At 32.6% G+C, this 15,700-nt stretch overlaps 1 protein-coding gene across 6 annotated transcripts in view; it reads right to left on the bottom strand.

Annotated features, from left to right (window-relative positions):
• Window positions 1-15,700, bottom strand: part of LOC124359488 (transmembrane protein KIAA1109 homolog) — a 227,975-nt gene that overhangs the window by 144,982 nt on the left and 67,293 nt on the right. For 4 of the 6 annotated variants that reach the window (XM_046812256.1, XM_046812252.1, XM_046812254.1 and 1 more), the window contains exons 26-30: window positions 5,132-5,390; window positions 4,624-4,853; window positions 3,580-3,733; window positions 3,234-3,380; window positions 1,516-1,692 (exon numbers count right to left, since the gene is read on the bottom strand). In XM_046812256.1, coding sequence (XP_046668212.1) covers window positions 1,516-1,692; window positions 3,234-3,380; window positions 3,580-3,733; window positions 4,624-4,853; window positions 5,132-5,390 — 967 coding nt within the window. The remainder of the gene's footprint in view (window positions 1-1,515; window positions 1,693-3,233; window positions 3,381-3,579; window positions 3,734-4,623; window positions 4,854-5,131; window positions 5,391-15,700) is intronic. The other 2 variants (XM_046812253.1, XM_046812257.1) reach the window with 1 other exon arrangement.

The raw sequence follows: 15,700 nt of genomic DNA, 5'->3' as shown, positions 1-15,700 counted from the left end.
AGATGTTGAACCTTTTGTTTATGAAACGGATAAAATTTGTTTCGAATAAGTGACCTCCACACCGTTGACTGCGAAACTCCTATCCGCCTAGAAATACGTCGTGTACTTACACCTGGACTGCGATGAACAGCATTAATAACAATATCATCATCAAGTTGGACAGCTCGTTCATAATTGGTTCTAGTACTTGGTAGTGATCCTGTTTCCCGAAGAGTACGAAAAGTTCCTGAAATTGTTTTGGTATCTGGAATCCTCCTATTAGGGTAACGTAGTTCATATTCTTCTACAGCAGCTCTAGCATTACCATTACAGTAACCCAAAATAAAAACCATATCAGCGTATTCCTCTGATGTAAATAAGTAAGGCATTTTTTCGCTGAAGACACGATTCACAAAACCCGATCTCCTGCTGTAGCTTGCAAAACACCACTAATACACAGTTCTAACGTAACAGTACAGAATACCTTTGTTGATCAGCTGTTATTCGTGCGTTACCAACTTAGAAATTAATAAAACAAAAAACTGCATTTCGATGATTAGTAAACAATAATGGGAAAATGTTTGCTTCATTTATTTTTAAACATTTGATGTAAATTTTTATTAAAAAAAAAATACAACGTAATAAAACATGATATTTTTATTTACAAACAAATGTATTTAACAGTTAATCTTGTTTTCTCAATTTATCTCATAATTAAGGAACAAACATTTTGTTTTTGTTTTATTTTAACTAAATACCGTACGGTATTTCTTTACAGCTAGTAATGTATTATACTGAATAAAATCGATTTTTTGGTACTTATTTCTGTTTTATTTTAGACTTTGATTATATCAATTTTCTCAGAATTAAATTCTCTACAATTAATGTTTGTTGATTTTATGTATTTATTACCAATTTAACAAAGTTATTGTACATCAAACTTAAAAAAACATTGTTTCGTGCCCCAATTTTTTGCATTTAACCCTGAATCCCTCAAAAACTACTACAGGTACAGTTCTGAAACCTATTTTATTAGCTTTATCAGGTAAAAATACATAAGAATCCACGATATTTCTTACTTAATTAACCTTTCCAAAAGTTCAGTATGGCTTTATTTTACTCTTTACCCAGGAATTCAGGCGAAATCTTTCGCTAGCTGTAACTCGCTAACGAAGCGTTTTCGGACCTATGTTTATATAACATTTTTTCATTATTTTTACTAGTACAATGTACTGTAGAAGTGGGGGGAGAACTTCATGAATCACCCTGTATATTCAGCTTGTTAGTCTCCACCACCATGCACACAAGTAAGTAAGTATTTTGTCTGCATAATGCTGAACCATATTCTTTGTTGTGTAATCTCAACTTATTTTCCACTACAAAGAACAATTATAAACTTACAAATCAACAAAAACTATCACCACACATTGAATGATAGAATTAAAATCTAAATTCAAAAACATGAATCAAAACTAATCTCATGAACATTAGTAACTAGTCCGAACTTAGCCGGAGTACTTTCACTCTTGTACTGACCTGAGAGAGGTGATTGACGTAACTTGACATTAGCAATGGGGACTCAACGATGGGCTTGTTGACTTGCATATGCAGGTTGACGAGAGCCAGGTCCTCCTGGGAGGACACAGCAGATATGAAGGAGGTGCTGGACACTGAGTGAGTGTCAGAAGAGTCCAGAAGCATTGTGGATGCCTCCTGAAACCACAATATTCAGATAATTTTCAAAAACCTACAAATATTTTTTTAATATTAAAGATTTTCCAGTTGAATTGTAACTACATTGCAGCCCTAACAGGTAAAATACACTGCAATAATATGTAACACTAATTGCTAGTCAGATTCAGAATGCTGTATAGAGCTTTCCAAACAATGTGAAATATCCATATGCTTGATGCATCACTCTCATCAATACACCTCAAAGGATAAATTTTCAGTGTTTTGGGAAAAAACATTTATTCTGAGACATTATGCATATATGGTATTTATATGTAGAACATAAATTTCAAATAAAATAAAAGTAACAATATGGTCTTCTATAATATTTTGCACACAAAAACAAGTAATATTTTGAAAATTTCTAAAGATTCGAAAATATTTGTTTGTTTGTACACTTAATATTTTTAGTGACCAAAAATATTACTATCTATTTATTATTAAAGTCTATTTCATAGCGATCCAAAAAATATAAAATGCAACCAGATAAATAAAAAAATAAAGTTTTTAGAAACATATAACAAAACCCTTATGTTTTCAGCATTTTTAATTGAATAAATCCAGGTTTGCTGAGCATATAAATACGTATAGGCCAATGAGCTAAGGAATATATCAGATTATTTTTTCTGAAACTTAAATGTGTTTAAATATACAGTATTTTATGTAGTTAAAATCATATTTTTACAACCAGTTGTTACTGCTCTGGTGAATTGAATTGGTTTAGTTAGGTTATATATATATTAAGTGATTCCAACACTATATACTCTGTTTCATTTATGTTGGTTGCTAATATTTATGTACTTTCTATTGAAATACGATTATATGTCTTACAGGTCTAGGGCACTTGTTCAGGAAAGCTTTAACATTTTATTCAAATTTAATGAGATCTTATACTAATTTCTAACATAAATTACTAAATGTGTACTTAAAAAATTATACAGTTTCCACAACGACAAATATTTTTTCAGATATATCTAACCAAAAATGAAAAATAATAAACCTTTAAAATAAACAAGCTGAAAATTCATGATGAGAAATAGAGTGGATGGCCCTCAGTGACGGTACATAAAGTCTTGCTGTATTTTTAATTTAATGTAAATTTGTGCTTATTGATTATCAATATCAATCACTGACATAAAATATCCTGTTACACTCATAATAGTTAAAAAATACAACCTTCTTTTCCAATTTACTATAATCTAAAGGAATCAAAACAAATCAAGGAAAAAACAAGACATTTATTTTACTTCCCTCCAATTTTGTAGACATAATAAATTGTCTATTACAAAACTGTCTGGCCATTATTCGAAAGAAAATACCTGGTTTTTAATAAATACTAGGAAGTAATAAAACATATCTATTTCATATAAAAATGATCAAACTTCAAATTGGTGTTAAGAAAGTATTCATTTCTCTGAATTGATTCATCTCATCTACGTCTTCATCTCCTCAGACTACAAGCAAAGAACAAAATACTACTAAGTTTAAGGAGAATTTCACAAACATTAAGATATTGAACTAACCTGAGCCTCTAAAGAATCTGGCAGGCCCAGAATGTTGTTGGAGCCGTTGGCCATAAATCTTGGACTGACAGAGCGAGGAATGGTGGTAGGGACATGACGCATCAGGGGAGAGACTCCTTGACTTGCCACTGACTTCTGATCTTCTCCCTTAAAAAATAAAAAATAAGTGAATACTACTAAAAACACTTTGTTATTTAATGAAATGGTATTATCAGTGACAAAAGATATTCATAAATTAGTAGTTGTCAGCCATTATATTTAGTGTTTACAAATTTATACCAGCATAAACGTAAGTCACATGCAAGAATGTTTATAAATGTTATTCCTTGGTTTCTACAACTCTGACCTGCTCCAGCCTGACGTTACTCCTGTGCTCTGGAGTGTGGATCTCATGGTCACTCCTGTGACTGGAGAGTCGAGATGTCTGCAAGTCCAGCACTGCAGATTGAGCAACAGCTCCTGTTCCAGCTACTATACTCATGTCACTGCCAAAACGCTTCCTGTACCAAATAAATAGAGTGGTTACACGAAAAACAAATATGTCTTTTAACTATTCCTTCCTAAAAACTTATAAATCATAAAATATGAAGATTAATAACAAATTGAATTTAGAAACTTTACAATATTCTGTTTAATCTTAGAATTATAGATGAAGAATTTTTTGATTAAAGAAGAAACCCACTAAAAACATATATAGAATTTTACAGATATTTTAAATTGGTTAATTTAGGTTAAAGAGGTTCAGTTAGAGCAAATCTGGAGAGAGAACTACCACAATTAAACCTCAAGGATGAGTACTATCACCCCTTTTATGGGCCTTGGTAGTTCATGACTTCTTGACTAAACTAGAAGAAAGAAGTATAAAGCTACAATGCTACAAGTGTTCAGATCAGAGGCAGAGATAGAGGAGCTTTGGACTGAGTACCTCAACCAAAAGCCCTAGACATAAGTAACTAGTGTACAGATAAAGGTTTTAAATAATGTATAATAGCGTAGCCAAGTATCTAGAAGTTTTTTCTGGACAACAGCTAAAATGGAATATTCAAGTAAAGTATATTATATCCCAAGCAACAATAAGTGCAGGATCTTCTAAAAGGATTCTTGAATACAATTAGGGATTTAACTCCAAAATTATATTTTTAACATTATTATAAATTTGATGTTGGCATCGTGATATATTGCTTATACATATATTTGAAGTTGTATATATGTATAACTAAGATTTTATTTATTTATTGCAGTATTTGTAAAATTAATTATTGATGTGTACTTTAATGTCAATATTGCACAACAAATTATAATGATATTTTTTATTGTGGTTTAGAATTTACCAATACAAAATCCTCATCTCCATACTTTTAACTAACCAGGGATTATAATACAAACATACTTTGGTATTGTGTTGTTGCCATTCTCGTGACGGTAGATGCCGAGAGAGTGGCGCAGAGAAGAAGATCGGCTGGACGGCAACACAACCCCAGCCTGGCCTCCACTCAACTCCTCTTCTGCAGAGAAGAAAGCCTCAGACTGGTTCTCGCTGCAGATAGATACAGTGCGCTCTACCAATGCCTCATCTCTCCCCAGGGAGTGGTCCGACTCTGACGAGATTACAGCAGAGCTCTAACAGTTAAAAATTACTCAGCAAGTCAAATGTAAATTAAGTTCTGGATAATTTGTCACACTTAAACATACATACAAACTGTTAAGTTACAATTTTTACAAACCAATAAAATTGACAATTTTTTAAAACTAACAATATTGTTATATCACCTGAAAAATATATAATATTTGTCTAAAAATTAAGTTTCAAACATTACGTATAAACTATTTAAAATAATACAAATACAAGAAAGATTGAATAATATTGTTTGTGGAACAACTATAATTTAGTAAAATACCGGCTGACTGGGGCAGTTGACACTGTTGACAAGAGCATTATACTGCTGGGCTGTTGTGTTGAAGTAGTCTACAGCCAGTTTAGAGTCACTGACACTTGACTTAGGGGCAGACTCTGCCTCAGGCACACTCAATATAGAGCGAGTGGCATGGAGCCGTGAGTCAGAGTCCAGCTTGGGTGGCAATAGTGTTGTAGGACTAGCATCTAAGAGTCGAGCGTATGGCACATCCTTGCTCTGCCCGTTGGCGGCCGGCTTACTACTGAAAACAGACATGGAATTATTAAGCAGCTACCACCTTTTATGTCTTACAATATCCACATCAATTCAAATTAAATGTAAGGAAATGGAACAAAAATTAATGGAACTTTGAATGGCTTGTAAGCCAGGCATCAATTTATTGGTCTTAATTTTTTGTCCTTAAACTTTTAATTTTAAAATCACTTTAAACTTTAAAGACTGTTGCGGTTGATCCGGACAGACTGTCCTATCTACTAGCTCCTATATAAAGTATTAATTTCAACATTTTTTTTTAGACTTCCAAGTATATAAATAAATAAATATATATATATATATATATATATATATATATATATATATATATATATATATATATATATATTTAGTACCATAAAAGTTTATTTTCATAATGGGGTCTAAGGCACCAGAAAATTGTGGCATTTGCACTGAAAAACTACCTTTGTTCTCCAAGCACAATTTTTAGATGAGGGAACAAAAAGAAGTCACTTGGGGCTAGATCTGGTGAGTAAGGCAGATGATCAAGCAATGCCATGCATGCAAATTTTGCCTTCACTTGTCAAGTAATGATGCATAGTATGCTCCTGTAATGTTTTTTCCTTTTTGAAGATAATCCATTAAAATAACTCCATGACTATCCCAATAAGCAGTTGTCATCACTAACCCAGCTGAAAAAACAGTTTTTGCTTTTTTGGAGCCAGTTCCCCATCTGCATTCCACTGTTTGGACTATATTTTTTTTTGGGGCGTGTAATAGTTATCCAAATTTCATCTACAGTAATTAATCGGTGCCATAACTCAGATTTATTTTGCTTAAACTACACCAAAAGAGCGTTGAAAATGTTCCTTCGTATACGTTTATAGTCTAATGTGAGCAAACCCGGCACCCAATGCGCTTAGAGCTTTCTCTGCCTAAATGTTGCTTTAATATGTGACAAACACGTTCTTTTGACATGTTCATAGCTTCTGCTATCTCTCTCACTTTAATTCAGCTGTGGTCTAGCACCACTTGGTGAACTATGGCGATGTTTTCGTCAGTTGTTACAGTTTTGGGACTCTTGAATGTTCATCGTCTCCCAAACTCTTACGGCCACGTTTAAATTCAGCAGCCCACAATTTCACTGTGGTAAATGATGGTACAGAGTTCCAATACACCAAATCCAAATCATCTTCGATTTGCAAAGACTTATTGCATTTCAAAATCAAATATTTAATGACAGCTCAATACTTGATTTTGTCCATTTTCATTAAAAATTTCACATCAACTCACTCAAACCACTGTTAAATAAAAACTGTGCTTCCAAAATGGCTGAAACTCTGATGAGTAACTGTCAACAGACGAACAACGAAATTCAGTAGCTTTTATTTGCGAGTGCTGCCATCTTCATGTTGGTTGGAGACTTTTCAGACCACCCTTGTATGCATTAAATACATTAGAGTATGAGACAGTTTTTGTAGGCTTGGGATTTGATAGAGATATATGGGACTACACGAGAGAAGAAATTAGATTTGGAAATTTGGTCAGTCATATGCAATGATCATATATATTATTTTTTCGAAAGACGTTTGGAAAGCTTATACCAAGTAGCCTGTATAACAGTCAATGAATGAAAATTCTAAAAACTTAAATTTAATAAAAGAAAGAAGTAGCATAGTCTTACTGTGGAATTCTTACTATCAAATCATAGACACAGGAATTTATATAAACGACTAAGGAATACACTGAATTATATGATTAAACAAATAAAACTATTATTACAAAGATACATTTCAGAGGAATAAAAATAACACAAGGAAAATTTGGGAAAAACAATTTACTAGGCAGAAGTAAAAAGGGTTGTTTGGATAAAGCAATTAAGGTAAGCATTTGTATATCTCGGATGAATATGAGATTGTTAACGGCTTTGTTCAATATTTCGTTGAAGGAATGAATAATATAAAACATGTATGTAGGTATATAAATCCAGAGGAGAATAGAAGTAGAGATTATATTTATGAATAGCCAATACAGAACCTCTATATACCAAAAAGATAAAGAACATAATAAATCCAATTAATCAAGATAAATCCCTATGTATAGACCATATAAGAATAAAGATTTGAAAATAGCGGTAAATAAAATAGCTGAACCCATAGCAATTCTTATTAATTTATCAATTTCTCGATGTGACAACTTCCTGAACTGTCTGAAAAAATTCTATAATCTGTCAAATTTATAAGGGTAAATCCAAGAAGAAATACAGTAAAATATATACTGGATATCCTGAATAAATATTTATTATAAAATAATACATTAAGAGACAGATAATTTGGCTTAAAAAAACAGCCCAGAACTGTTCAAGTGCTGGAGGAATTTGATAAGTTGATAAATCATGGTATGGATAATAGATGGCATAGCTTGTATTTATTTATTCCTCCAAGGTATTTACAACAGTGCAATTCAGTGAGATATGAGCTTCTCTATACAAAACAGGAGTGAGAGATCCTTATCTTGGATGGTTTAGAAGCTACCATGAGAATAGGAACATTTGTGGTGGAAGCAGTAGGTGAACTGAGCGAAAAGAAAATTACCAAATATGGTGTGCCTCAGGGAAGTCAAATCAGACCACCTCTGTTTTAACATTTGCATTAACGAAATTCTGAAAAAAAGTTGGTATTTGTGAAGATTTTGTATATGCTAACAGTGTAGTCCTGGTGTCACAGCACAAAGACTTATGAACAGCCCATTAATCATTGCAGAACATTTTTTTTATTTACTAAATAGAGTCATGATAAAAGCCTAACAATTAACGAACAGAATACTTGCCTCATGCATATATGTACTAAAAACATGAAGATAAAATTTGGTATAAGTGTCAAGTGTGACGGCTGTGAATGTTTGTATGGTAATGGTCCGTGTAAATGTGATGACATCGCTTTAGTTCGGACTACAACATACTTAGGTTTAATGGTGGACAACAAATTTACATGGAATGAACACTTAGGCAGGCTAGACAAAAAATTGTGCTCCCGTACTGCAGCGATATACTAACTGCGTAACATTCTTTGCGAAAAATTCAAATAAAGAAAGCATTTATTGAGAATTACATAAAAGTTATGGGGCGTCACTGTGGGGAACGGCAGTGGCCAGTTTACTATGTTTGAGGAATGTTTGGAATCGAATACAGGTGAACGGGAATATCAACATAGCTATGCAGGACAGCTGACAGCAAAGGGGTTGTACATGTTTAACAATCTAATAAAATATTGTGACAAGGGGAATTTAAAGACAGGTATAGGTAAATGTTTAATACATGAAATGTTATTAAATATGTTACTCCTATTCCAAACACAACTTACAGAGATTGCCAAATTAAATACTACATACCTAAATTATTATACTTAAAAATAAGAAACATACAATTATTATGATAAAAAATATACACTTTGAAAATATACCTTAAAACATACTAAATAAAACAGTAGCATCAACCAATAAATTAATGGATTTATCTAAAACTACTTAGTTAAAAGCTAAATTTGTACATCAAAATTGCAATTTAGATTTTTATTTGTACTATAAAATGGGTTTTGAGTAAGCCAATTATATATATATATATATATATATATATATATATATATATATATATATATATATATATATATATATATATATATATATATATATAATGTTTAAAGATTCTAAAACTAACATATTTTGCATTATCAGGCAGTTTATTAAAAAAAATAAATACAGTTTAGTTCGAAAAAGGTACCAGTTTTAGCCAGTCTGTGAGGATGTATATTAGTTTAACTCCATCTCTAGTATACTGGTGAATAGAGGTACTAATTGGAAAACTCTGTAAATTTGATTTTGTATATAATAGTACTTGAAGAACATACAAATTTACAACTGTAGGAATTTTGAGTTGAATGAAAAGTGGCTTAAGTGAGCAAGCAAATCCACTCCTGCAAATTTTACGGACTGCTTTTTTCTGTAATAAAACAATGTAATTTACATGTGGAGAATGGCCCTAAGCTAGTATACCATACAGTATATGTAATTGAACAGACCGAAATATATTCTTAAATAATACAAGCTTGCAAAGTTTTTCAATTTCCACATTAGATAATTTAATCTTGATAATTCTTTACAATTGTTTTAATACGTTGGGACCATTGTAATTTAGAATCTATATGAAATCCCAGAAGCCTGACAGATTCTGTGTTAATTTCTTGCTTAAGGCTTAGAGTTAGATATTGTGTTCCTTCAAGGTTAGAAGATAATTTAGTAGAAAAGAACCCCAAATGAGCCTACTCTTCTGCTTATTTAGTGATATGTTTTAAGTAATTAAGATTGTTGTGATGGGTCATTAAAGTGGTGTCATCATTATAAATAATCTAATGAACATTTAAATTTTGAGGCAAATCGTTTATATATACTAAGAAAAAGAAAGGTCCAAGAACGGAGCATTGAGACACACCTGTCTGGGAGGGTTTTATAGATGAACATTTATTTTTTACTCAAACAAATTGACACCTATTGTAGTATCAACAAATTTGTGAAGGAAGTGCCTGATGATGGAATCTTTGATTCAGAAAGGCCTTGCACAAAATAAAAAATTATATTGGAAAATGTTGTATACCTTTATACTAGTGATACTACAATAAACCGTTTTTTTTCCAATTCTCCAAGATTCTACAAATTGACACCTATTAAATATATAAGACTGAATTATTTTTAAAGAGTTATCCTCAATACTGTATAATTTTTAACAATATTAAATGGAACACTATCAAAAGCCTTACTAAATCACACAAAACTACGTAAACTGGCTCTTTTCTTTCAAAAGCGTCGAAAAATAAATCAATTAAATTAAGTACTGCAGAGATAGTAGATTTACCCTGCCGAAAACTGTGTTGACGTGTGGAAAGTAAGTTTTTTGACTCCAAAAAATAACTAAGCTGATTTTACATTAGAGATTCAAATATTTTAGAATATATAGGAATTGTCTAAATAGGTCTGTAACTTCGGGGCAAGTTTTTATCTTCTATTTTGAAAATTGTGGCTTTTTTAATCTTTAGTAATGGCGCAAAATACCCCTCATACAATAATTTGTAAAAAAACAAAAGCAAGTGGTTCACTAATCAGACAAATTTTGTTTAATGATAGAGTTAAAAAGTCAATCGTAATCCATATAATTTGAGATTGAAAATTTTGAAACAACTTCAATAACCCTATGAACATATTTCAGACCATATGAGTAACATTTGATTTCCTTTCCTTTCTCCCAAAAAGTATTCTGGATTGTAGGGGCTTGGATCTATTCCTTTGCATAACTGATTAATAGAGTTTAAGAAAAAAGAATTTAATTCATCTGGATCAAGATTTACCTCACCACTATGAGTTGGAGAAGATTCATTGCTTATCACCTTCCTTGCAGGAATTTGCGGCATTTCCAACATACTCCTTTACTGCTTATCTTTTTGCTTGCTGTAATTCTTTTTGTTGTAAGAAGATATTATATGCAGCTTGATAGTGCACAGACCCTTGCCTAATTAGATTTTTGTAAATTGTATAAAGAGTCAACAATCTAGTTTTTGTTTCTGCTAAGGCAGGAGCATACCAATTAATTAGTTTGGATTTTTTTGGCTGGTCTGGTCTTTAGATATTTTAACTAAAGGAGAGCAAAAAAGCCATAGATCTACATACTTCTTAAACAAATTCATCAAATAGTGTTTGTACATTAATTTTGTTCTGTTGAAAGTTATTTATCATCTGCAAATTTTATATTTCTAAACCAGATTTAAACAAATCAATATATTCTTTTATTTGTAATCTAGCATGTTTGCCACCAGATTTATCTTGATTTCCTGAAGGATTAATTACAGAATAAATATAGAACAAAAGTGGTACTTGATCTGAAAAAGAGTGGTTTCCAAGAGTGATGCCATATAAGTTCCTATTAAAGTTAAAAATAACATTGTCAATACAAGAGTTTAAGCGATTTGGTTGATTATTAGAAGGAAAAAGATTTAATGTTCTAAGGAGGTTTTCCAGAATACCTTAAGGGAACTACATGATTTTTACTTCTGTTACCCATTTCTATGTTAAAATATCCAGAAATGATTAGCTTTTGATAACTTTTTTATAGTACGTTCAAAACAAGTCAGAAAACTATAATTAGTATCATCACTTAGAGATCCAATAATCACATTTGCTTCCAATAATTTATTACAACAACCTTCAAAGTGTGTCTCAGAGTAAAATTGTAATACATCTACAACAGAAAATCTTTATAAATATATAAATTATAAATATATTTCTTGTGTGTGTGTGTTTTCCACTGAACTCCTAAACGGCTGGATCGATTTAAATAATTGATTTAAATTATTTTAATGATTTTAATGATCACTGATTTTAATATATTGTTTTTATACAGTTTTAAATTATTTATTATACAGTTTTAAATTATTTATTATACAGTTTTTAAATTATTTATTATACAGTTTTAAATTATTTATTATACAGTTTTAAATTATTTATTATACAGTTTTAAATTATTTATTTAATTATTGAATTTTAAATTATTGATTAATTAATATCAATGAATAATATGAAAATATTGGAAACTACCCTGACTGTGTACTACAATTAACAGTTTCTACAGAGATTTTGGCCATACAATCAAATCAACTTTTGTAAATTGACAATATTCAAACTAGCTAATGGCCAAGGAAGCAATACAAATGTTTGAAGTTTTTATATTTGAATATTTTGAATATATTTATATATATTTGACATAGAGAACCAGCCAAACTCTTAAAAACTGTATTAGTAGCAGCACTAACAACATGGAAATAAGCAAAAAAACTAGTTTTATCACAGGAGAAATTGTGTTTGCAAAATTAAAAGGCTACCCACACTGGCCAGCTAAAATTACTGAGATCCAAACAAATGACAAAAATCACAGCCAAAAATATAAGGTTATCTTTTTTGGAGACAAAAATTGTGCAGACATTAAAGAATCTGATATATACTGTTATGAACAATATAAAAATCTTTATGGCCAACCCAAAATAGACCATTTCAAAAATAAACTCTTCAACAAAGCCCTAAAGGAAGCAGAAAACGCTTATAAGCAACACTGCATGGAAGTCACAGGCAAAGAAGAGATTTTCGAGTCTGATCCAGATGATCCAGTTTCTGATACAGTTTCTGATACAGGGTCACTCAACTCTCTTAGCACAGGAAATAACACAACCTTAACGTACTTAGAAAGTAGTATCCTGGAAAATGACCTTACGAATGAGGAAGACAAACTAAAAATGGCAGCCACCGTTGGTACGGCACTGTTAAAAGAAAACCAATCTTTAAAGTGCCAGATTGCTATATTAGAGAACAAGGTGGCTAGCAGTGAAGCGATGATAGAAGAGATGAAAGAAGAGGAAAGGAAACACCTGAAAAATATAGAAAATCTGCTCGGTAAGTTAGAAGACACTCAAGAACAACTCAGCAAAGTAACTCAAGAAAAATTACAAATTCAACACATTTTTGAAGAACATGATCAAAAACAAGAATTACTGATTCTAGACTATTCCAACAAAATAACCCATTTAATGCAAACTATCTCAGGTCTTGACACTAAACTAAAAAACATGAAACACATCAATCAAACAGAGTGCAGATCCACCTTAAGCACTGCTACTCAGACGCAAATGGACAGCTTACCGACATCAGCCTCCTCTTCTCTTGTGTTGGAAATGGCAAAAATCAGAGACCAACAAAGCTTAATAATAAATTCCATCAACACAAATTCAGGAATGCCTGAGTCCATTCACCCCTTAATGAATGATCTAGCTCAGATAAAACTCAGACAGGACTTAATGGAAAACACTGTCAAAACATTGCAGGAACAGCTAAACAATCAAAGTTCTATGAACGCAACTAGGCCACCCAATTCCATCTCTTCAACACCCCGGAAAACATTCATAAAACCTATAACGAACAAGAAGAGTACAAGGAAAGTATACAGTACATCTTTACAAGCAGCCAAGTATAGGTCCAAACATCTAGCCTGTAACACAACAGAACATAGTAACGCAGAATTAAATTCAGCCAGCAATTCTGCAGAACCACCGGCTGCTACAAATGCCCCCCAAGATGCAATTTCTCATCAAAGAGGAACAGTTGATGAGGCTGGACTAGGATATATCAGTAAACCGAAACCATCAGTGAAGAAACCGCCAATAACAGCATTAATTCGGTTGGACACAGAGAACCTTGAAGACTTCTTTACTAATCATGTAGACATCTATAAGAAAATTAATGAACACTATCGAATTGGCCATGTTGCACATTTTTTAGAGGCCTGCCATCTGAAAAAGTTCAAGGAGAAATCGAGCAAAGAGGCCTAAACAAAAAAATGACAGTTTCCCATCTCAATGCAGCAAGACGAACAGCTACCTCAAGTTCAGCAAATCCTCTAAATAAACTTTACATCCTACACCAAAACATGCAAGAAATTAGTAACAAAACAAACAGATTGAATCACTTTCTTGAAGAAATAAACCCAGATGTTATCATCCTAAGTGAACATGGGCTAAAGAAAGACCAACTTGAAAGCACTAGAATACCAAACTACTGTCTAATAACACATTTCAGCCGTACAAACCACAAAAAAGGAGGTGTTGCCATATTTGTCAAAGACGAACTGGAAACATTGGTACAGCCTGTTGACATAGAAAATAACCAAGAACTATTATGTGAAATGGGAATGATTAAATTAACATCGGGGAAAAGACAATTGTACATTCTTGGCGTCTACAGAACTCCTGCAGGACAGCTTGAGGAAGCATTAAGCCTACTTTCAGCAACGATTGAAGATACAAAAGCAGAAAATCACCCAATTATAATAATGGGGGACATTAATGTGGATGGGATGAAAACAGATAGGGACAACCTAATGCTAAATAACACCTTAAGCAGCCACAACATCACAAGGCTACCACTCCCTCCAACACGAGTCACCCCCACATCCATGTCATCAATAGATTTTATCTGCACAAATCTGGATAGGGAACAAATAACTTTAACCGTAATTCACGCTGGAATCTCAGACCATACTGCCCAACTCTGTGAAATAAAACACAATATAAAACCGTCATCCCAGAAGAACATGATACGCAGAGTTTTAAACCAAGAAAATTTAAATTTTCTTAAGGCACAGTTGGAACAAGAAAACTGGGAAAACGTACAAAACGCAGACTCAGCAGAAACAGCTTACAACAACTTTTTATCAACCATTGTTGCAGCCATGAACACAGTGTGTCCAAGGAAGATCGTGCGACAAAGGAAGAGGAAAACACAAATATATTCAGATGAAGAAACTAAACGTCTCAAAATAATATATCTGGATTGCCTCCGAAGATACGAGCTGACAGGAGCACAGACGGATAAAAATCAAATGTGCAAGGCCAAGAAAGACTACGACATCAGGCTAAGAACAGTAAAAAAGAAAGCAGCTGCAGATCACATAGCTACTGCTGGAAACAAATCTAAAGCCTTATGGCAAGTTATAAACAATGAGAGAGAAAAAAAATATCAAAAATCTTCTCAACCACAACTCAACATACAAGGAGAAATCACGACCAACCCCCTTCTAATAGCTAATCACCTCAACGAGTTCTTCACAAATATAGCAGATCACACCCTAAATAAACAGCCAAGAACAAAAAAACAGATCGCAACTCAACTCCTAAGTACAAATCATGATTTAACCCAACTGCCTCTCACTAATAATCATGAGGTTGAGGCTACAATTAACAGCCTTAAGCCTTCAACCTCAGCAGGGCTTGATGAAATCTCAGCAAAAATTCTGAAACACTGCAGCAAAGCCCTGATTTCACCCCTCACCAAAATAATAAACCTATCACTTGCTCAAGGGCATTTTCCATCAGCTCTTAAACAAAGTAAGGTATATCCAAAGCTAAAAAGCGGCAGCCTCTTAGAAGCTACTAACTACAGGCCCATATCGTTGATCCCAACTTGCTCAAAGGTAATCGAGAAAGTAGTTTTGAAAAGATTAATGGACCACTGTGAACGGCACCATCTTTTGACAGACAAACAACACGGTTTTATCAAGGGAAAATCCACAACATCTGCCATTATCCAACTTGCAGAATTCATTGTTGATAACCTGGAAAGAAAAAACATGGTCACTGGCATTATGCTAGATTTTAGCAAAGCCTTCGACTGCCTAGGACATGAATTGATCACACACAAACTTGAACAACTTGGAGTCAAAGGGCATGCTAAAGAGTGGTTTAAGAGCTA

Source organism: Homalodisca vitripennis, chromosome 4, assembly GCF_021130785.1.
Source record: "Homalodisca vitripennis isolate AUS2020 chromosome 4, UT_GWSS_2.1, whole genome shotgun sequence".
Lineage (NCBI taxonomy): Eukaryota > Metazoa > Arthropoda > Insecta > Hemiptera > Cicadellidae > Homalodisca > Homalodisca vitripennis.
The sequence above is the reverse complement of the archived record's forward strand: the minus strand, read 5'-3'. Positions and strand labels throughout refer to the sequence as shown.